This window comes from Eublepharis macularius, chromosome 10, assembly GCF_028583425.1.
Source record: "Eublepharis macularius isolate TG4126 chromosome 10, MPM_Emac_v1.0, whole genome shotgun sequence".
Classification (NCBI taxonomy): domain Eukaryota; kingdom Metazoa; phylum Chordata; class Lepidosauria; order Squamata; family Eublepharidae; genus Eublepharis; species Eublepharis macularius.
This window is the reverse complement of record NC_072799.1, coordinates 37,564,129-37,582,334: the sequence shown is the minus strand read 5'-3', so window position 1 is coordinate 37,582,334 and position 18,206 is coordinate 37,564,129. Positions and strand designations below refer to the sequence as shown.

Sequence of the window (18,206 nt, the reverse complement as noted above, 5' to 3'; positions counted from 1 at the left end):
ATAAATATAGCTGAAAACAGTAGACTTGGGTGGGTAGGTGGGAAACAGAAGGAAGCAGGGAAAAGAGAGAGGATGTGGGGGCTGCCACTTGTGCTTTTCTAGTGTAGGATTTTTTAATTTTATTTTATTCTCAGCATAAACATTGTTTGGCTTGGAGACAGGAAACAGGAGAAAAATCCTTGCTTGTGTTATGATTCTCCTTATAGGTATGATTTTCAGGAGGATCTGCAGGTATAAAAGTCATAGGAACATGGGGAATAAATTTCTGGCATAGCTTGGAAACCAACCGTAGGTATTTAAAGAACCTTGTATGGCAAAATCCCAAGAATGGGAATGAATTGCCTTATTTTATCATTCCTGCTCCTGGGCTCTCAAAGAAAGACGTTGTCTCCGAGTTAGGAAATAGCAATTTCAGCACAGAACACAGAGCGATTCTAAACAGTGGTGCACTCTTCTAAACTCCTTGATTGCAAAGGATATAGAGGGTGTAACTCTGCTTAGCATAGCAGTAACAGAACAGTCAAGCAGCTTAGTTTGTAATGTGTTTAAAAATTGCACCTTGCCCTTCAGCTTAACAAAAAAATCCTAGAATAGTTGTGTAGCTAAGTAACAAATGAATGATGTAAGTTGAGGCTTTCTGTTAAATCGCTTGTTAGAGCATATTATAGTATTGAAAAATACATTATTTTATTAAACTAGATTTCTCATTCCAGATTGCAGTCATGAATTTCTTTTTGCTAAATGTATTTCCACATCCATATGTTCTACCCTTTGTTTGCCTCCTCTCTTACTGTATCATTTTACACCTCCCAGTATCCCAAAGGTTACATTATTCCAGCAGTACCACAGACCTTCTGTGTGGGTGAGACAAAGTGTGTGTTTCTTGGGAATAAGAATTTTCAGAACCAGCACAACGTGATGCAGTGAAATCTAACCTGAGCTGGGGAAAGTATGGAATGATTAAATATATTCATATGGTAAAATTCCCTTTTGGCACTGAAGAATTGTATTGATTTCATGGTTGTGAATGAATCTTCTGCAAGATAACAAGTTGGTTGGCAATAAAAATCTGCACACTTTTATAGCTAATTTTCTGAATTTCTGTCTAAGTAATGTGAGTAGAGCCTAAATTCACAATATTTTCTAGCAAAATAAACAGAATAAAAATTTAGATCTCTTGGAGTACAGATGTTAAGCCTGATGCAACTCAGCAAAACCTCCATTCATTTCAAAGAGAGCAGGCAAGGCTCCTGTACAAATTAACACTGCTATGCAGAATTACGCCATTCTAAATCCATTGAAATCAATGGACTTAGACTGGTGTAACTGCATAGGATTGCAGTATAAGAGTGATATCATAATCCTTGCTTCTGGGTTTTGGCAGAGTTGTTATGGACTCCATTGCAATTGCTGTACTCTCTACAGCTTGGAATAAAGTCTTTTATGCATGCTTCTTCTCTGATGAACAAGTATAGGATACCAGCTAACAGTACCATTGCTGCGCTGGTCTTAGTGATGTGTCAGGGTTTTTGGATGGGGCTGGCCCTGAATTAAATGGAATTGTAAAGTGCTGGCCATTAACTCTTTTGACATAATATTTTGGCTTCACTGAATCTCAACAGCAGTATTGTTTTTACTGGTTCTTTGAAATTCAATGAAGATGGTAAATATTTTTTTTTTAAAATGATAAAATATATATATTTGGATAAAAATAATAATTCAGAATTATTGTAAACATTCAGAAAAACATAAGAATTGCTTTGTTGCTCCAGACCAAGTATCTATCTACAACACATTCCTGTTTTTACCAGTAGCCAGCTATTCTTTCCGTCTGTGGCACTTAACATGGGCTATCCTGCTTTCTGATAACTGTCAATTCACTTGGTCTTTTTACTGTGTCGGGAAAGTGCTATGAATGCATCCTCTCTTGTGCTGAAGCAGTTGTACAATTGCTTCACTGTATGTACCGGTCAGACCAGCACTGTTGCATTCTATAAATGTGGTACATATAGCTTGGGCTGCAAAATGAATATGCAGTTGAAGTGGTCGAATAATGGTTTCAGCATGTGCTCAAATGAGCCTGAATACACTCAGTCCATATCCTCAGTGTTCTAAAATGGTAATATAAATAGGTTGTACGAAAACATTTGAAAAAGGCAAGGATATCATGTTGTGTAAATTTCATTTTGGTATTTAGAGAAATTGCTAGCTGTATTTGTTTATTGGGTGCTCTGTGGTATTCTAGCAAGTAGAATTATTCTGAACAACAGATGACCTTTATGTGACACCACTGCTAAATTTTTAAGAAAATGTAAGGTGAGAGGATAATGTATTGATTGGGTTTATGAGCTCATTGAGTAACGATGAACAAACGTTTGCTGTAAAGGCCTTTGGGAGCTGGCAGTCTGCCATACGGCTCTTGAGTCTTGAGAGAGGATTAAAGTGTAATTGAACCAGTCCTTATTTTGAATTTCCCTTGTCTCAGGCAAAGTTTAGTAGCAGTGCTGAAAAGGGGAGTGTTCAAGACATATGTATCAGGAAACCAAGAACTAAACAAAGCACCTCCATAGACTAATCCTAAATCGACTCCACTGTTAGTGGAGTAGAAGGTGCCTGAAGGTCCCTTAGAGGCAAAACACCTGAATAAGGTAGTCCTGTTGCTAGATGACGGGAGGGAAGATTACATGTTTTAATCCTCTCCCATATGAAACCCCCCTCTGTATTTAAGAAAACTAGAATTTCAGGCAGAAGGCTCTAACATTAAAACATGCTGTCTCCCCCATGCAGTTTGAAATTAAGCAGCGCAGTAACAGATGCGATGCTGCTGCTCATGTAGTCTGGCTAAGCCCAACAACCTCCACAGAGACAGAATCCTCCCAACTTGATACCTGTAATGAATTAGTTGAATGAACACCTATGGGTAACTATGATGAAATAAGATACTCTGCTTTCATATGAAGCTTATCATCCTGTATTTTAGGATTTATTCACACTTTACGTTTTTACTGTTTTCTTCTAGTATACATGCAAAAATTGTGATTTATGAGATGATATATGTTCCAGGGAACTCGCTTAGGGCCAAGCTACAAGTGACGAATTACACTTTAATGGCAAGTGAACAGACTCACGTGTATTCCTCCCTGTTCACTTGTGCTCCACTTGCACGCCACTTGATTGAGTGGAGTGCAAGTGGAGCGCAAGTGAACAGGGAGGAATACACGTGAGTCTGTTCACATCATTCCAGTGTAATTCGTCACTTCTAGCTTGGCCCTTAGATGCATAAAACTGTCATATGTAAGTTCCTTCATATGTGTGAAGCTGGTGTTTGGTTATCATAAAAGGCCAGCCAAAGCAGAAACACAAGGAATAAGTTAGCAAAAGAAAATTATTCCAGAACCTTTTGTTTTAATATTAAGTGTAACAAGAAGTGGGATGCCTAGGTTTAGTTGGTATAATTTTTGATATATATGTGCAAGAGAAGGGAATGAGTGAATTCTTGATTCCAAAGAAAATTCAGAGAACTGTACTGATAGTGTATTGGACATGACTAGAATTTAAAATTTAGTTTAATGTTGTCTCTCTGTCTCAAAAATATATACCGATAAGTTGTGGCACAATTCATGTTAGCTAATGAAACATGTAGAAGATTTTAGGTCCCCCAGATTTAGAAAATAGTCTCTAAAACAGGACCTAAGTTTGGTATATGAGTTGGAGGATCCAGACTCAGGCTCTGTGAAGTTACGTTTAGACCCAGTTTAGACTCAGCAGCAGGCAGGAGAGCCCTGTGGAAGCCATGTTAAACTTGAGCCTCTGTTGACTGCTTTCATTGAATGTGATGAATATTAGCAAGTGTACAATTTCTTGCGGCTATTGTTGAGTCTTAACAACTGTAACTTTTTCCTAGGGCCTCCCATCAGACTGATGGATGGTGAAAATAAGAAAGAAGGACGGGTGGAGATCTTTATCCATGGCCAGTGGGGGACAATTTGCGATGATGGATGGTCTGATAAGGATGCAGCTGTGGTATGTCGACAGCTTGGCTACAAGTAGGAAAAGTTCCTTAACAGTTCTTAAATGTTTTACCTGGTTACTCTGGATTGCTATCAAAGACACCTATCCCTAATTGCACATGTTCATACTTTAAAATGTTTGTTTTTTTAATTAAAACGTTATACCCCACCATTCCTTGTAGTTCAAGGCAGCTTACAATAGTAGATTAAAACATTTGCAGTTAAAACAAAAACTCCTCCACACAAATGACTCCCTCTCCTCCTTAGAATATGATTGCCATTCGAATTCCCTCAAAAGCCTTGGCAAACAGGCCAGCCTTGCAGCACCTCTTGAAGATTTCCAGTGTGGGAGCTCCCACGACTTCAGGGAGACCATTCCACAGAGCAGGGGCCATAGTGGACAAGGCCCAGGCCCTAAGAGGTGGGACAGCCAACAGATGGCTGCTTGAAGACCATAGTTGGCACACAGAGACATAGGGAAGGAGAAATGATGATTGCTTGGTATACAAAAATAGATGTTGTAGGTCAGAGGAATTGCCTTTTCACTCAGTCTTGGCCAATTCTTCGCCTCAATACCAACCTTATCCTATATGACTTTTGTCCATGTAGATCCCATGAGTCCCACCATAGCCTTTTTTGGTGGTCAAAAGAGGGACTCACAAGTGGAAAAGCTGGTTGGATACAACAAAAAGTTTTCATTTTACTTCTATCAAATTTATGATATATTATATACTATAAAATCCCATTTCCTCTTAGAGTGGGACCACAAGTGACGCCTGACACAGGTTGGACACTTGCCAGCTTCCCTCAAGTTTTGATGGGAAATGTAGGCAGCTTGGTGGAATGTTGGACCAGTTGAAAAGTCCATTGGACAGCAGTCAGAGAGTCAAGCTGCAAGACCAGGATGCCTACATTTCCCATCAAAACTTGAGGGAAGCTGACTAGTGTCCAACCTGTGTCAGGCGTCACTTGTGGTCCCACTCTTAGTTACTTTGGATTGCTGTTATTCAGAAAAGAATTGATTGACTATGAGCAGAACCACAAGTGACAAAAGGCACAGATTGGACACTTGTCAGCTTCCCTCAAGTTCTGATGGGAAATGTAGGCAGCTTGGCGGAATGTTGGGCAAGTGACAGTTGAAAAGTCCATTGGACAACAGTCAGAGAGCCAAGCTGTGAGACCAGGATGCCTACATTTCCCATCAAAACTTGAGGGAAGCTGACAAGTGTCCAATCTGTGCCTTTTGTCACTTGTGGTTCTGCTCTAAATCAGTGTTTTTGACCCAGGGTCTATGAATTTTCTTTTGTAATAACTGTTCTCCTTGTAACAAGACCACAGTTATACAGATAAGAACAAAGAAAATAAATGAGATTCAATTAACATCAATCTGGAGTTAAGGGAAGGAACATATTTATGCCCTCTCCTTTCTATGATCTTTTTCTTGGTTGGACTGATGAGTTGGTGAGCCTTATCAAATACAGAGCCCTTTATATTGCTATCCTAAGCAGAATTACTCCAGTCTAAGCCCATTGATTTCAGTGGGCTTAGACAGGAACAACTCTGCTTAGGATTGTACTATTAGTGTCTTTCTTAACTTATTCCACAAGGCAGCTCACTTTTCTTTGTTTTTAAATCATTCTAAAGTCTGCAACAGATATCTTGAGTTTCTGTTACACCATTATAGCAGTTAGCAAATTTGTAAGGTCAGTAAGTCAGTCTTCACTATTATGTGCCATTTGATTTTTGCTGATAGGGGAATTTCCTTTGTCCTTCCCACAGAGGCATGTTATCACATTCTTTATCTGTGTTTGCGTGTGCTGAGTTATGCTGTGGCAAGTGAAGTGGTCCTGGTAGGAGGGAGGGTATAGAAAGAACTTTCTTCCATCCACACACATTTTTGTTTCACGTCCAACTGATGTAGAGATATTCAATGGCATTTATTACTGCTTATCATACAACTAGTTTTTAGGTTGATTATCCAAATTCCCGAAGATTTAAACATTCAGATGAACTGGGACAGTCACCTCCCATCATCACTAATAAATGAAACCATTGTAGTTCAGTCTTCAGTTTGTTCAGAAGAGTTCCTGCTAGCTGAAGCTCTCATGTGCAGTGGAAATTTTGGGTAACTGGATAAATAGGAAAACTTTGTATCATAGTCAGGATGTTGCTTTCTATGTCTTGTTCAGCTGAGAGTAGCAAAAATTAGATTTTCCTGTATAAAATACATGAAAATGGCTGTACTAGTGGATACATACACCTGCTCTTTCCTATAGAATAATGTATAATGCACAGAGAATAATGTATAACGTTACAGGTAGTTTACATGGATGTTGATATGGATGCCCGCATGACAGAAAATGCATTTTGAAGTATGTTTTTCTCATTCATGAGCAAAAGTGTAGCTATCCATCTTTTTCAGAGGCTACTACCCTAGGTGTAATTATGAAGGGACTAGACAAATTCACAGGGGACAGTTCAATCAATAACAGTTAGCCATGATGGCTTAATGGAATCTTTGTTCAAAGGCAGTGTACTTCTGAATGTCAGTTGCAGGAGGCAAAACGGGACCCTTTGTCATCAGTGGCCTGCTTGTATGCTTTCTAGGGACACCTGGTTGACTGCTGTGGACTTTTAATCTAATCCAGCAGTTCTGCCTTTTTGTCCGATAACAAATATCCCAAAGCCTAATAGAGCATGTAGAGCTAGTAGTATATATTGTTGTCTTTGGCTTTGGATTGATTTTCTTGGAGAATGTTTAAATTTATAGACCACATCAATGGAGAAAAAATGCGTATTGGAATGGGAGAAAATATCGGGTGCATGCATGACTGCCAAAGTTAGGCACACTTTAAAAATTAAGATGATGGTTTTCTATAGCAAAATAAATGAAGGCTAAAATTTGGCAAGTTTATCTGGACCAGTTAATATTTTTCAGTTGTCTCATCAGTGAGCTTGCCAGGATTGACAATTAATGTTTATAGCAGAAAAATGCAATATAAAGAACACTAGCACACAGTTGCTATAATGGGGGAAAGGATTTTTTATATCAAAACCATGAATAACCCATAGCAGTAATGGAAATAACATGTATTTTTTAAAGAAACGATTTTGTAAAGTAGAGAGAAGAGAGAGAAATTATGAAATGATATAAAACTTGAGTGTGTTTATACATTCTAGAATGTTGCTTAAATATAAATATATTATTATAGTAAAATATTTACTTGATGTGATGTTTTATTTTCTCAACTCATGAAATGAGAATGGAAAAGTTCATAGTGTTGTCATAACTTTGATAATGAGAAATCTGCCTTTGCTTCTGATGAAATAACAGGCAATTGGTAGATGAACTCTAAAGATCTTCCTATTCCATTATCTTTAAAAGATTTGCAATTCACCTTTGAATCCTCTGGGACAGGTGTTCCAACATCTGTCCTATGGCCCAAACCTTAACGTGCTGATATGTTTTGTCTCAAGAACAAGCTATATTTCTAGAGCCAGTAGGTTTTAAAGGGCCAAACTATATGTAAGAGTGACAGACATGTGTTTAAATGGAGGTCTCTATATTAAGCAGAGTGTAAGTGTATGTGATTTACACTTTCCTGGAAATAAACCTCATTGAAACCTGTGTAGGATTCTGGGTAGGATGGTACTGTCAAAGTGCAAAAGGGATGTGGAGGAGGCTGCTAGTTTCCACTTCGCAGTCAGTTCCTCTCATTTAGCTCCAACAATGGATGATAAGTAAGCTGGGAGAAAAGCAGTTTGGTGGAGAAACAGCTAAGGGGGCAGTTTTATCCTCCACCATACAACCTTTTGTGCTTTAAATTATACTGCATCATCTGCTTAACCTGAAATTGGAACCAATATCTTTTTCACCTGTACCTTGGCTGTTAGTGGAATTGTATTTTGAATAAGGTGAATGGGAACTGGTACGCCTTTCTTTCTTGTTGCTATTTCCTGGGATGCTGCACCAAATATTTTTCATTTATCAGTTGAGGCTATTGTCTTTTGAGACCTGCATTGCTCTGTAAAATGGCTGTAGAAAACACTGTTATTATTTAGCAGCCAAACAGTATGATATGTAAGGAAGAAACAGCTTTAATTTCAATTAGGATCCAGATTTAGACTAAAATATTATTTTTATTTACTTTTGAATAAATCTCAGTGAAATCAGTGGGGCTTACTTCCAAATAAACATTTGCAGAACCAGTTTGCATGTTTGTTTATCTGTCCAAGCTCTGGTATGAGATGCCTTTTATGATGGTCCAGCACATGTAGCTGGGGGACATAAAGAAATGCTGTAGCATGTCTGAATTTTATGACAAGATCCTTAGAAATCTGTAACAACAGGGCTTGTTTGAGCATGAACCCCACCCCGATCTTCATAGTAGATGATTGATTTTTATTTGTTAAGAAAGAACTAGTTGGCTGAGTATTGTTGTTTCTGGAAGATATCCTATACTTTGTGAGAAGATTTGATTAAACAAACTGTAGTTTGTGGATTGTTCCTAAAAGATCATCAAGAAAGTAACTGCTGAGTGAAAAGTACCCCAAGAAATGAATTGAATGAAACTGTACAATAACTGTTACAGTTGCTGATATTTGTAATACCCTGGTTTGGATTATGAACTTCAGTGACTTTGTGATGCTCCCCATAAATACAATGTGAGTTAAGGTCTAAGTGTTCTTTTTCAGATTGTGTTTTTTTTAAACTGAGACAGAGAAAAAAATCTATTTATTAACAGAGTTGCTTTGTTTGCAGGGAAACATAGGGGTGTTGTAGCCTTAATTAGGTTTAGAAAAGAAATGAAAGTTGTTTATTGTAGCAACTTCATACTTGATAGGAAAAAGGAGAGCTAGATCTCTGTCTGTCTAGTCTAAGAATGTCAGTGGATGGCAGGATGAGTCCTGCATCCATTGTGCAAGATGGTGAGAAAAGAAAATGGGGATCGTGACAAAGAGAGGAAGATAAAGTGTTATGAGGAGGAAGTCCTGAGAACAGCAACCTACACATCAAAGGATAGTGCCAGGTTAGTAAAGAGCAAAGGATAAACAGATCCCTGACCTCTCTATCTTTCTAACTTTCTGGTTTGTCCCCCTTGGAAACCTGAGAAAGGGAAAGTGTTAGTCTCTTCCCACACTACTTCCCTTCCTGCTCACTTAACTGACTGCTGCTCTGATGACAGTGTAAGCCATGTTAAGGCGGAGAGTTTTTAGGGAACTAAGAAATATTTGGGGGGGGGGCAATTAGACACTCATATCCCTGATTGTGATGGACAGTACTAGTTCCAGCTCGATCTCTCCTGAGAGACAGCCAGTGAGAGCTGGCAGAATGCTGGGCTAGTGGCAGTTGAAAGTCTGTTGGATGTTGTTGAGTGAGTGAAGGAGAAAGAAGATTTTGGAGGCTGCTAGGAAAGGCAGCAGAGAGACAGCTGGGTGTTAATCTGTTTTGTTACATAGTAAGTCTTCCCTGTTTAACCACAATATATCTATATATTGTAAAGTAAATCACTCCTATGATTTATTTGTTGGCAGAGGGGAATTAAAGGACACATACAAACCTCAAACACTCTGGTCATGAGAAATGGTCCAAGTTTAAATAAATAGTGGCTGTGCATTAGAGAAAGTAAAACTCTGACTTCCCTTTCCCCAGTAGCCCTGGGTGAGGGGGAGTAAATATAGGGAACAGGCTGCTTGTCTAGTGGAGGCTCTGGGAAGGGTGCTCTGTCTGATAAATAGAGGTTAGACAGGTGATAGGTCTTACCTGCCTATGGAATCCCAAACCTGTGTAGGGAGGTTTATTGTGGGTGGCAATGTGAAGGGGGGAGGTTCACACGGATGATGTCAGATTTTGTTATAATAAACCAAACTGCATTCTAAGAGGAAGATGTTGGGTTGGTGGGGATAGCTCAGTTTAAAAAGCACACTTAAAAATCAAATGGTGAAAGGAGCTGTTTGTCCATCACTACTTAAGCACAAATTGTTGCCTGATATGAGTCAATATCCTTGCGGGTATGTAAGGAAAGCCATTCATCCTTGCAATCAGATGAATCATGAAAAAGTTCTCAGCTTTGGATTCCCGTAGCAGACAGAATTTTGAAACAGCCTCCTGCACCTTGTCACTGTCTTGTAGATAAAGTTCAGACACATCCTTGAACAGCTGTCAGGGAACTGTACATTCTTTGCAATATCCGCAACCAATGTAATTGTTCAAGAGGGGGAAGTTCTTGGAACGAGAAGATGCATGTCATTTGTGGGTTACAAGCTAAATATATCATTCTAGGCCTATTTTGTATAAATGAATATATAGTGCTGATAACTTCAGTGAAGCATTTGATTTTATGGCATATTTGTTCAGGTTAGTAAAATTAAAATTTCTAGGGATCACTTGGTTCTGCACTCTGGACTGTCAGTTTTTGGCTGTTGGCAGTTTATTTGAACATTTCTTTCCTAATCTTTGTGATAAACATGATTGAACTGTAAAAAATAACACTGTATATAAAAAAATTCATATCTCAATGACTGACCCAATGACATTGGGACCCAATGTCAATGGGGATATCACATCACATTTCTATTTAGAAAAATTACTTTTTTAAGTATGAAGCCATGGAATGGAGAATGCAGTCTTCAAATTAAATGAGTCAGATCTTCTTCCTGATCTACAGCCCATCCTCTAATTGATTTCAATGCCACTTGGGTGTGATCCTCATGAATACTTCATTGTAATGAATGCAGGTAATTTGGTAGCATTTTTTAAAAAAATTGTAGAGTTCTTTAGCCACATTCTCAAAAAATGCTTGAAGCACTTTACATGCATCAGCATTGGAATAAAAATAATAAACAGTATCATAAAATAAAATGATAAGTAACTGAGCCAAAACAAAAAGGTAACAGATACTTTTAAAACAGCCCAGCCCAGGAAAATGGGAGCATGAAATTATAACCAGTAAGATAAAAATACCCTAAAGTAGGTTCATATAAAGTAGGTTAATAAACTCTCCAACTTGAAGATGGCAGCATGGCATTACGGATCAATAAACTGAATGGCTTGCAAAATAACAGGTTTTCACCAGGCTGTCCAAATGTAACAGACTAGGTGTAGTACAGAACTCAATGCCCACCTACCTGCCATAGGTGAACTTGGTTGGGTGCAATAATATTGGGAACAGAGTACCGCATGCTCCCACTGGAACTGAAAAGCACCGTTGGTTTCTTGAGTGGCGGCTGATAAAACATCACAATACCAATGAGTTTCCAGGTGCATATAATATCTGCATCAATTTCTGCAAAAGTTTCCATCAAACCTCACTTTTTGGACGAGGGACAATGACTTTTACTCAGTACATTGCATCATGCAGCACATACAGTGTAATTCTAAACAAGTTTACTCGGCATCCTACTGAAGTGTACTTAATGGGACTTACTCCCAGGAGAGTGTTCTTGGGATTGCCATGTTAATCAACACACTGGTTTGTATTAACTTCATACAGAATTAGAGCTAAACTGCATCTTACATATGAAGGAACAAATTTTTGAAAGCTGCGCTTACATGTTTTACCTGATAATTTGCAAAAATCAGCAATTCGGAACAGATGTCTTCTCTACGACACTCAAGCTGGATTTGTCAGCACCTCATACACTAAGCAGGACATCTGCATTCCATATTTAAATGCTTAAATTGGAAGTTAGCCATAGAAATGTGCATTTTATATGTTTAATGTTCTCCACTTGCACAATTTGAACATCCTAAGAGAACTTCATATTTGTTGATTAGTTTCCTGTGTAGCAAGTGCTTTCTATGGAGGTATATAGCCAGTTTAGGATTGGCAAATATAAGAATAGTATTTTTAAAGTGCTGTATTTCCTCATCCTTGATGTATTATCCCTAGCAGAGTATTAAGCATCACAAACAAAAGAGAAAATAATATGAATCTTGAAGTATTTGTTGTTTTTGTTTATGCAAGATGGTTAGCATACCAGGTGTTTAACAGTGTTAGCCAAAGACACCAACCTGGACTAATGCTTGCTAAAGCTTTGCAGTGATGCATGAATTTACAATAAATTAAGATATATATACTTGCTTAGAGAAAGCTGTGTTTAGCTGGTAAACAAATTAAAGTAACATACCTCTCTTAGATGCAGGGGAGTTAGCTTATTATGCCACAGATTTTCCCTTTGCATCTAATAAACTTGCTGAATTGATATTGCAATAATATATTACTTACTGAAACAGTAAATATTTAGCAATCAAAAGTCAGAACAGCATAATTATAAAAAATGCTTCTGTACACAACTATGGCTGATTTCGCTCAAACAGCAGATGAAGTTGTAAAACTGTTTTTTAGCTATACTATTTCAAATTGCTCACAGGTGCTCACTTGACTGAATGCTTTTCCATTAAAAAAGGCTGCGTATAGAAAACCTTGAATATAGAAAATTAGATGTCAGGAGGTTTCTAGACTTGCCACTGCCTTAAAATATAGTTTTCTATATACCTCCACCTGCAGCCTGAAGTGGTGCAACTCAGACTTCTGTTTACTACTCCTCTGCTGTTTGTCCACTGTAGTCCTGTATCTGGTTCAGTACAAAATTATGATATGCTTTTCTAAGAGTATCTGTACTATACTATACTATACTATACTATACTATACTATACTATACTATACTATACTATACTATACTATACTATACTATACTATACTATACTATACTATAATTTTCCATGCAGTATTTCCCTGTTGGTATAATTCTTTAATGATGGTATTTGTAGGCTAGAAATCTAAAAACTGCCAGCAAACTTGAATAAAATACAGTCATGTAAAATACCTTTACCTCTCCAAACTTGGCCAACCGTACTACAGGTTAGTGACCCCAAAAAGTCATCCTATTTTTTTTCTACTTACAGTCCTTAAAAAACTATAGCAAAGAGGAAGTCTGCCTTAACTCCTCTGGGAGACTGTTCAATAGGGCTGGGCAGCTGCCAAAAAGGCCCATATCTGGCAGCAGTGAGGTGAACATTCGCAGGCATCAAAAGAACCAAAACATTCTAGGGTGCTGGCTGCTCAGATTCATAATGGGAGAGGTGGCCCTTTGGGCCCCTTTCAGTTCTGTCACCGTTTTGTCACAGACTTCTCGTTGGAGGAGACATTGCAGTTCAGGAGCAAGGGTTGCCAACTAACTCTCATTGCCCAGTCACATAAACAGGGCAGTCTTTATCTACCTGAAAAGAATTCTAATATGAATTAACTCTCCAATAGAAAAAAACAAAGATGGGCTAGGAGCAATGTGTCCTTTCCTAAATTTTATTAAAAGAGGAGAGCAGATAAAGCACAAGCATGGGTAAAAGCAAAGCTGTCTCTTGTAGCATCATTTTCAGGCTCTCTGCCTGTCTTGTCCTATTCCATCCTTTTTGTAAGCAAGTCAGTGAACATTCTCATAACATTTCATCAATGTTTAGACTTCCTGCCCTGCAGGACTTGTGTAAACAGTTCTGATAGGACAAGGTTGACTTTTAAGAGGGCATTCCAACCTCATGCAAATATCTGTTCTCAAGAAAACAGGCAAAGTTCATCAAGCTGAATAAGTCTGTCTCAATTCAAAATGAAAATTTCTTAAGGCTTAGAAAGGCTGAAAAAGCATGGCTGCCAAACTTTTTCCATGATGGTGATTTCCAATCCTTCTGTTACACAGCTCTACAAGCAAAAGCACTATCTCCTTTCAGCAGCATCCACGTGGCATTGTCCTCTAATTGTCCTGCTTCCATGTTTCTCCCCACTTTGCACTAATCTTTCCCAAATGTAGTTTGATATAATCTTTTTGGAAAGCTTACAGCTAGGTTTGCCATCTTCAAGTTTGGAAATTCTTGGAGATTTGAGGGTAGAGGCTGGGGAGGGGAATTGACCTCCAGAGAAATTGACCTCTGTAGTCTGGGTATTAGCTATGATGCTAGGAGATCTCCAGACCCCTGCACCTGGTGGTTGAGAACACCAATTACATCCAAAGTGCCTTTGGAGGTCATGTGGATGCCAAAGTGCACATTTTTTCAGGTCCTGTCCTCACTGGCACTTCCCCCAGTTCCTGTGGCAGCCGTTTCCTGGCTATACTGGAGGATTTTCATTTTGGGGAAAAAATGGTCTAGCCCTTTTAGTTGTAGAATTATGAGGGGAAGAATAATGGCGGCACTCTCTCCTTATTATGGTGCTACCAGAAGTGTTAGAGACTTATTTTAGAAGAAGCTGGAAACTATGCATTGCTGTAGTAGATTGTTATAATTTAATAGTGCTATAGATATTACTCCCCCCCCTCCCCAAAGCCTGAAGAAAAAACCCAGTCGGTGGCAGGGGGGAAATGGCAGCCAAAGAAGGCTCACACAAAGAAGGGTAAAAAGAAGGGTAAAAGTTATATATAGATGCTTTGCTATGACTACAAATGTCTCTGCCTTCACAGAAGCTACGAGAGCTACACCAAGAATTGTTTCTGTGTGGAATCAGAGACAAATATTATGAGCTACTGGAAAAAAGTAAACTCTGTCTGGAAGATATTCAAAAAAAGTTTACATCTCAACAATTGTGCTTGCATGAAAATTGCATAAAAAGGTCTCTTACATGGAAATAGGGGCTATCCATATCTGAACCATGATCTTACATTTTTAAAATTAGTAACATGCACAAATATTACTGAAGTCAATTTTTTATGTTTGTCATAACTAATTCAAATATTTATATATTTCTAGAGGCCCAGCAAGAGCAAGGACTATGGCATATTTTGGAGAAGGAAAAGGCCCCATCCATGTGGATAATGTGAAGTGCACAGGAAATGAAAGATCCCTGGCTGATTGTATTAAACAGGATATTGGCAGACACAATTGCCGCCATAGTGAAGATGCCGGGGTGATCTGTGACTATCTTAACAAGAAGGCTTCTGGAAGCAATAATAAAGGTGAGTATAAATATTACTCTATTTTCTGGAAGGAGGGAGTACATACAGTGACAAATATACATGTGGTGGAAAGCACAATATTAAAAGAACTTGATTGAAGAGGTGACTGCTAGTGATAACACACAGGCAAGCGCTGGGGTACTTTATTATCATTCTAAGTATCCCTGTACTGTTTCCTGATGGAAAGCATAACCTCTATCATTTCCTTTCTAATAGATTCCCTTGCTTCTGTGTGTGGTTTGCGGTTACTTCATCGTCGCCAGAAGCGTATCATTGGTGGGAAAAATTCTTTAAGGTAACTGGTATTTAAGTAAATTTAAAAATAACTAACTCTATTGCCATTAGAATGCTACTGAGAAGCATCGTTGGTGTTTAGCTATGAAGGCTGTGGGTAGCTTTAAGCAAGCTGTTAACATCTCTGATCTCATTTCAAATATTCAATTAATAAGAGAAACAACAAAAATAGGATGTTTTGTATACTTTTCAGAATATTTTACATGATTCTAGCATGATTCCACGGTTTGTCAAGAAATTTGGTTTTTTGTCCCCATGTAATAATCAGAGAACTCTTCCTGAACATGGTGAAATATAGTCTGCCAGGCATTCTTGCTTGCTTCCCTCCTATTGGGGGTGAAGAAACTGAAATTCTAACAACAATTTTGATAAGCGACTCTTTCTGCATTTTCTTCTGAATAGCCACTATTTGCATCTAGGCCCAGATTTATCCCAGTAGTATATGCCCTTTATATACTTTAATTATAGTCTACCTTTCATATAATGAATTCTCCCTACAACGTGGGATCAATTACAAATATAAATGTGCTTTGCTCCTTTAATACTAGTTAAATAGATAAGCTGTACCAGCCATTAAAGATACTTAATAATCATTTTAGCAACAAACAGTTGCTAAAAATGATCATCACCTCAAAGTTTGATCAGGAAATTCTTCCTTTCCTTTTAGTTCCATAGGTATATGGGAGTTTAAATGAAGCTTTAGTTTCCTTACAGCCCTACACTAGGCATGTATACTTGGAAGTAAGTTCTACATGCTGGGGAGGATATACAAAATGCTAGGACTGACTATAAATAAGAAATCAAGGTAGATGCATTTCATGCAGTGTCTGCCATTTTAGTGGGCTTTGATGCGCAGAAAGATAGAACATGAACAGGAAAAGTAAAGGAAATTAGGACAAATTGATGATGGAATTGTGTTAACCTTGGTAACCACAATTTATTTCCTATACTGGATACTTCTCAAACAGCTATAGATCTTACATGCCTTGAATCATGGGGTGGGGAGGGCATTAATGGCTTGCTTTTTTTGCCATAAAGAGCATAAGCTGAGCAGATATAGTTAAACTGGTTAACAGAAGGAGGAAAAGCCTGAGAAAGCTAGTCAGCTGAGTGATAGGTAACTTAAACCTTGAGAGCAGGTAAATAGAATTCTGAATGATCTACCACTGTGGCTGAGCAGATAAATTCCTTTTTTAAAAAGGCAGCAAGAAAAAAGTTTCAGTCTGTGCAACATAAGGCAATAGATAAAGGGTACACTAAAGATAAAATGGCAGTCACCGTTTCACTGCCATTTTTCATGGAGTACTAAAATTCATCATTCTTATTCCCCGTGTAGAGGTGGATGGCCCTGGCAGGTTGCTCTGCGACTGAAATCAAACCACGGCGATGGAAGATTGCTGTGTGGTGCCACTCTCATCAGCAGCTGCTGGGTGCTTACTGCAGCACACTGCTTTAAGAGGTACCATTGTACAGCTGTTACAGGGTTATTTTGCCAGTGCTACTGCATTATTATGCAAATGAGAACAGTGTAGGGGAGATGAAGTAATACTAATAATATTCTTTATACCCCAGGCATCAAATTGAAAATGATGTCAGTGAAATGGAAGTTTTCAGTTGTTATGTTTGCTTGTTTATTGATTTATAGTCTGCTTTTCTCACTGGGTCTCAATGTGGATTACACAGTGGAAATAAATATGACCAACACCTGGGACATTCAGTAAATAATACAATAGGCTATAGATTGTAGAAATTTGAAAACAAGGATAGTTACAAATAGAGAGATGAAACATTGCTGAAACAAAAAAAATAAGTAATTTGACATGACATATTAAACAATGCATAAACTACCCAAGAAAAGCTAATCTACATCAACAGACAGTAGTACCCAGTAGTATAGTCTCTACAGTCCTCTTCCCTTCACTCAGGTAATAGGGCTATGTGGTAAGAAATGACTCTCTGAGCCATTTCTTACAGCATAGCCCTAAGTTCTGAGTGAAGAAGCCCTCTTGAATAATTCAGTTTTGCAAAGTTTGTGGAAAGCCAGAAGTGTGGGAGCTCTCTTGACCTCTTCAGGCATGCCATTCCACAAGGTGGGGGCTATCACAGAGAATGTGTGTGTATGGGCAGCAACTGATTCCACCCAATTTCAGATGAGGAAAGCTGTTCAGGTGCAGCATAGAGAGGTGGTCCTGCAGATAAGAGGGGGCTAAGGCCACAGAGGTCTTTATAAGTGTTAATCAAAACCTTGAATTGAGCCTGGTAACTGACAGCTAGCCAATGGGGTGACTGCAGAATGGGAGTAATATACGTGCAGTGCTTAGTTCCTGATAACAGCTGAGCTGCAGTGTTCTGCACCATCTGGAGTCTCCCAAGTTGACTTTGAGGAGAGACCTCTGTAGGATACATTACAGTAGTCTAGTCTCAGTGTTACCATTCCATTAATCCAGGTGGCCAGAGTGGTTGTGTCAAGGTAATCTTCCAGGCTGCTCTGAGTTGGGAGAAGACCTTTTTTGCAGCTGCATTTACTTGCTTCTCTAGCAGCAGTGCTGGATCCATTAGAACCCTTCAGCTCTTAATTGAACAAGCAAGGGTCAGCTGAACCCCACTGAAAGTGGGAAGCACAACATCCTTCAAGATCTCCACCTTCTTGTCTGAGTTCAGTTTCAATTTGTTTGCTTTCAGCCATTTGACCAAAGCTGTCAGGCGGTGACTCAAGACCTCTACCGCAACATTCAGTGATTTGGAGAGTGAGCTGGGTGTCATCCGCATATTGATGACATCCAATTCCATAGCTACAAATGATTTCTCCTAAAGGCTTTACATAGAGATTGAATAATTAAGTTCTTTTAATACTGTGCTTACATCACATGTATGTAACATCACTGTTCATATTTTCACACTCTAAATTCCATCTAAAGAAGGGAGCTTTGATGCTCAAAAGCTTTCCTCTTGAAAATCTTC

At 38.5% G+C, this 18,206-nt stretch overlaps 1 protein-coding gene across 1 annotated transcript in view; it reads left to right on the top strand.

Annotated features, from left to right (window-relative positions):
• Positions 1-18,206, top strand: part of PRSS12 (serine protease 12) — a 69,465-nt gene that overhangs the window by 38,942 nt on the left and 12,317 nt on the right. The window contains exons 8-11 of the mRNA XM_054990143.1: positions 3,905-4,046; positions 14,746-14,951; positions 15,168-15,246; positions 16,582-16,704. Coding sequence (XP_054846118.1) covers positions 3,905-4,046; positions 14,746-14,951; positions 15,168-15,246; positions 16,582-16,704 — 550 coding nt within the window. The remainder of the gene's footprint in view (positions 1-3,904; positions 4,047-14,745; positions 14,952-15,167; positions 15,247-16,581; positions 16,705-18,206) is intronic.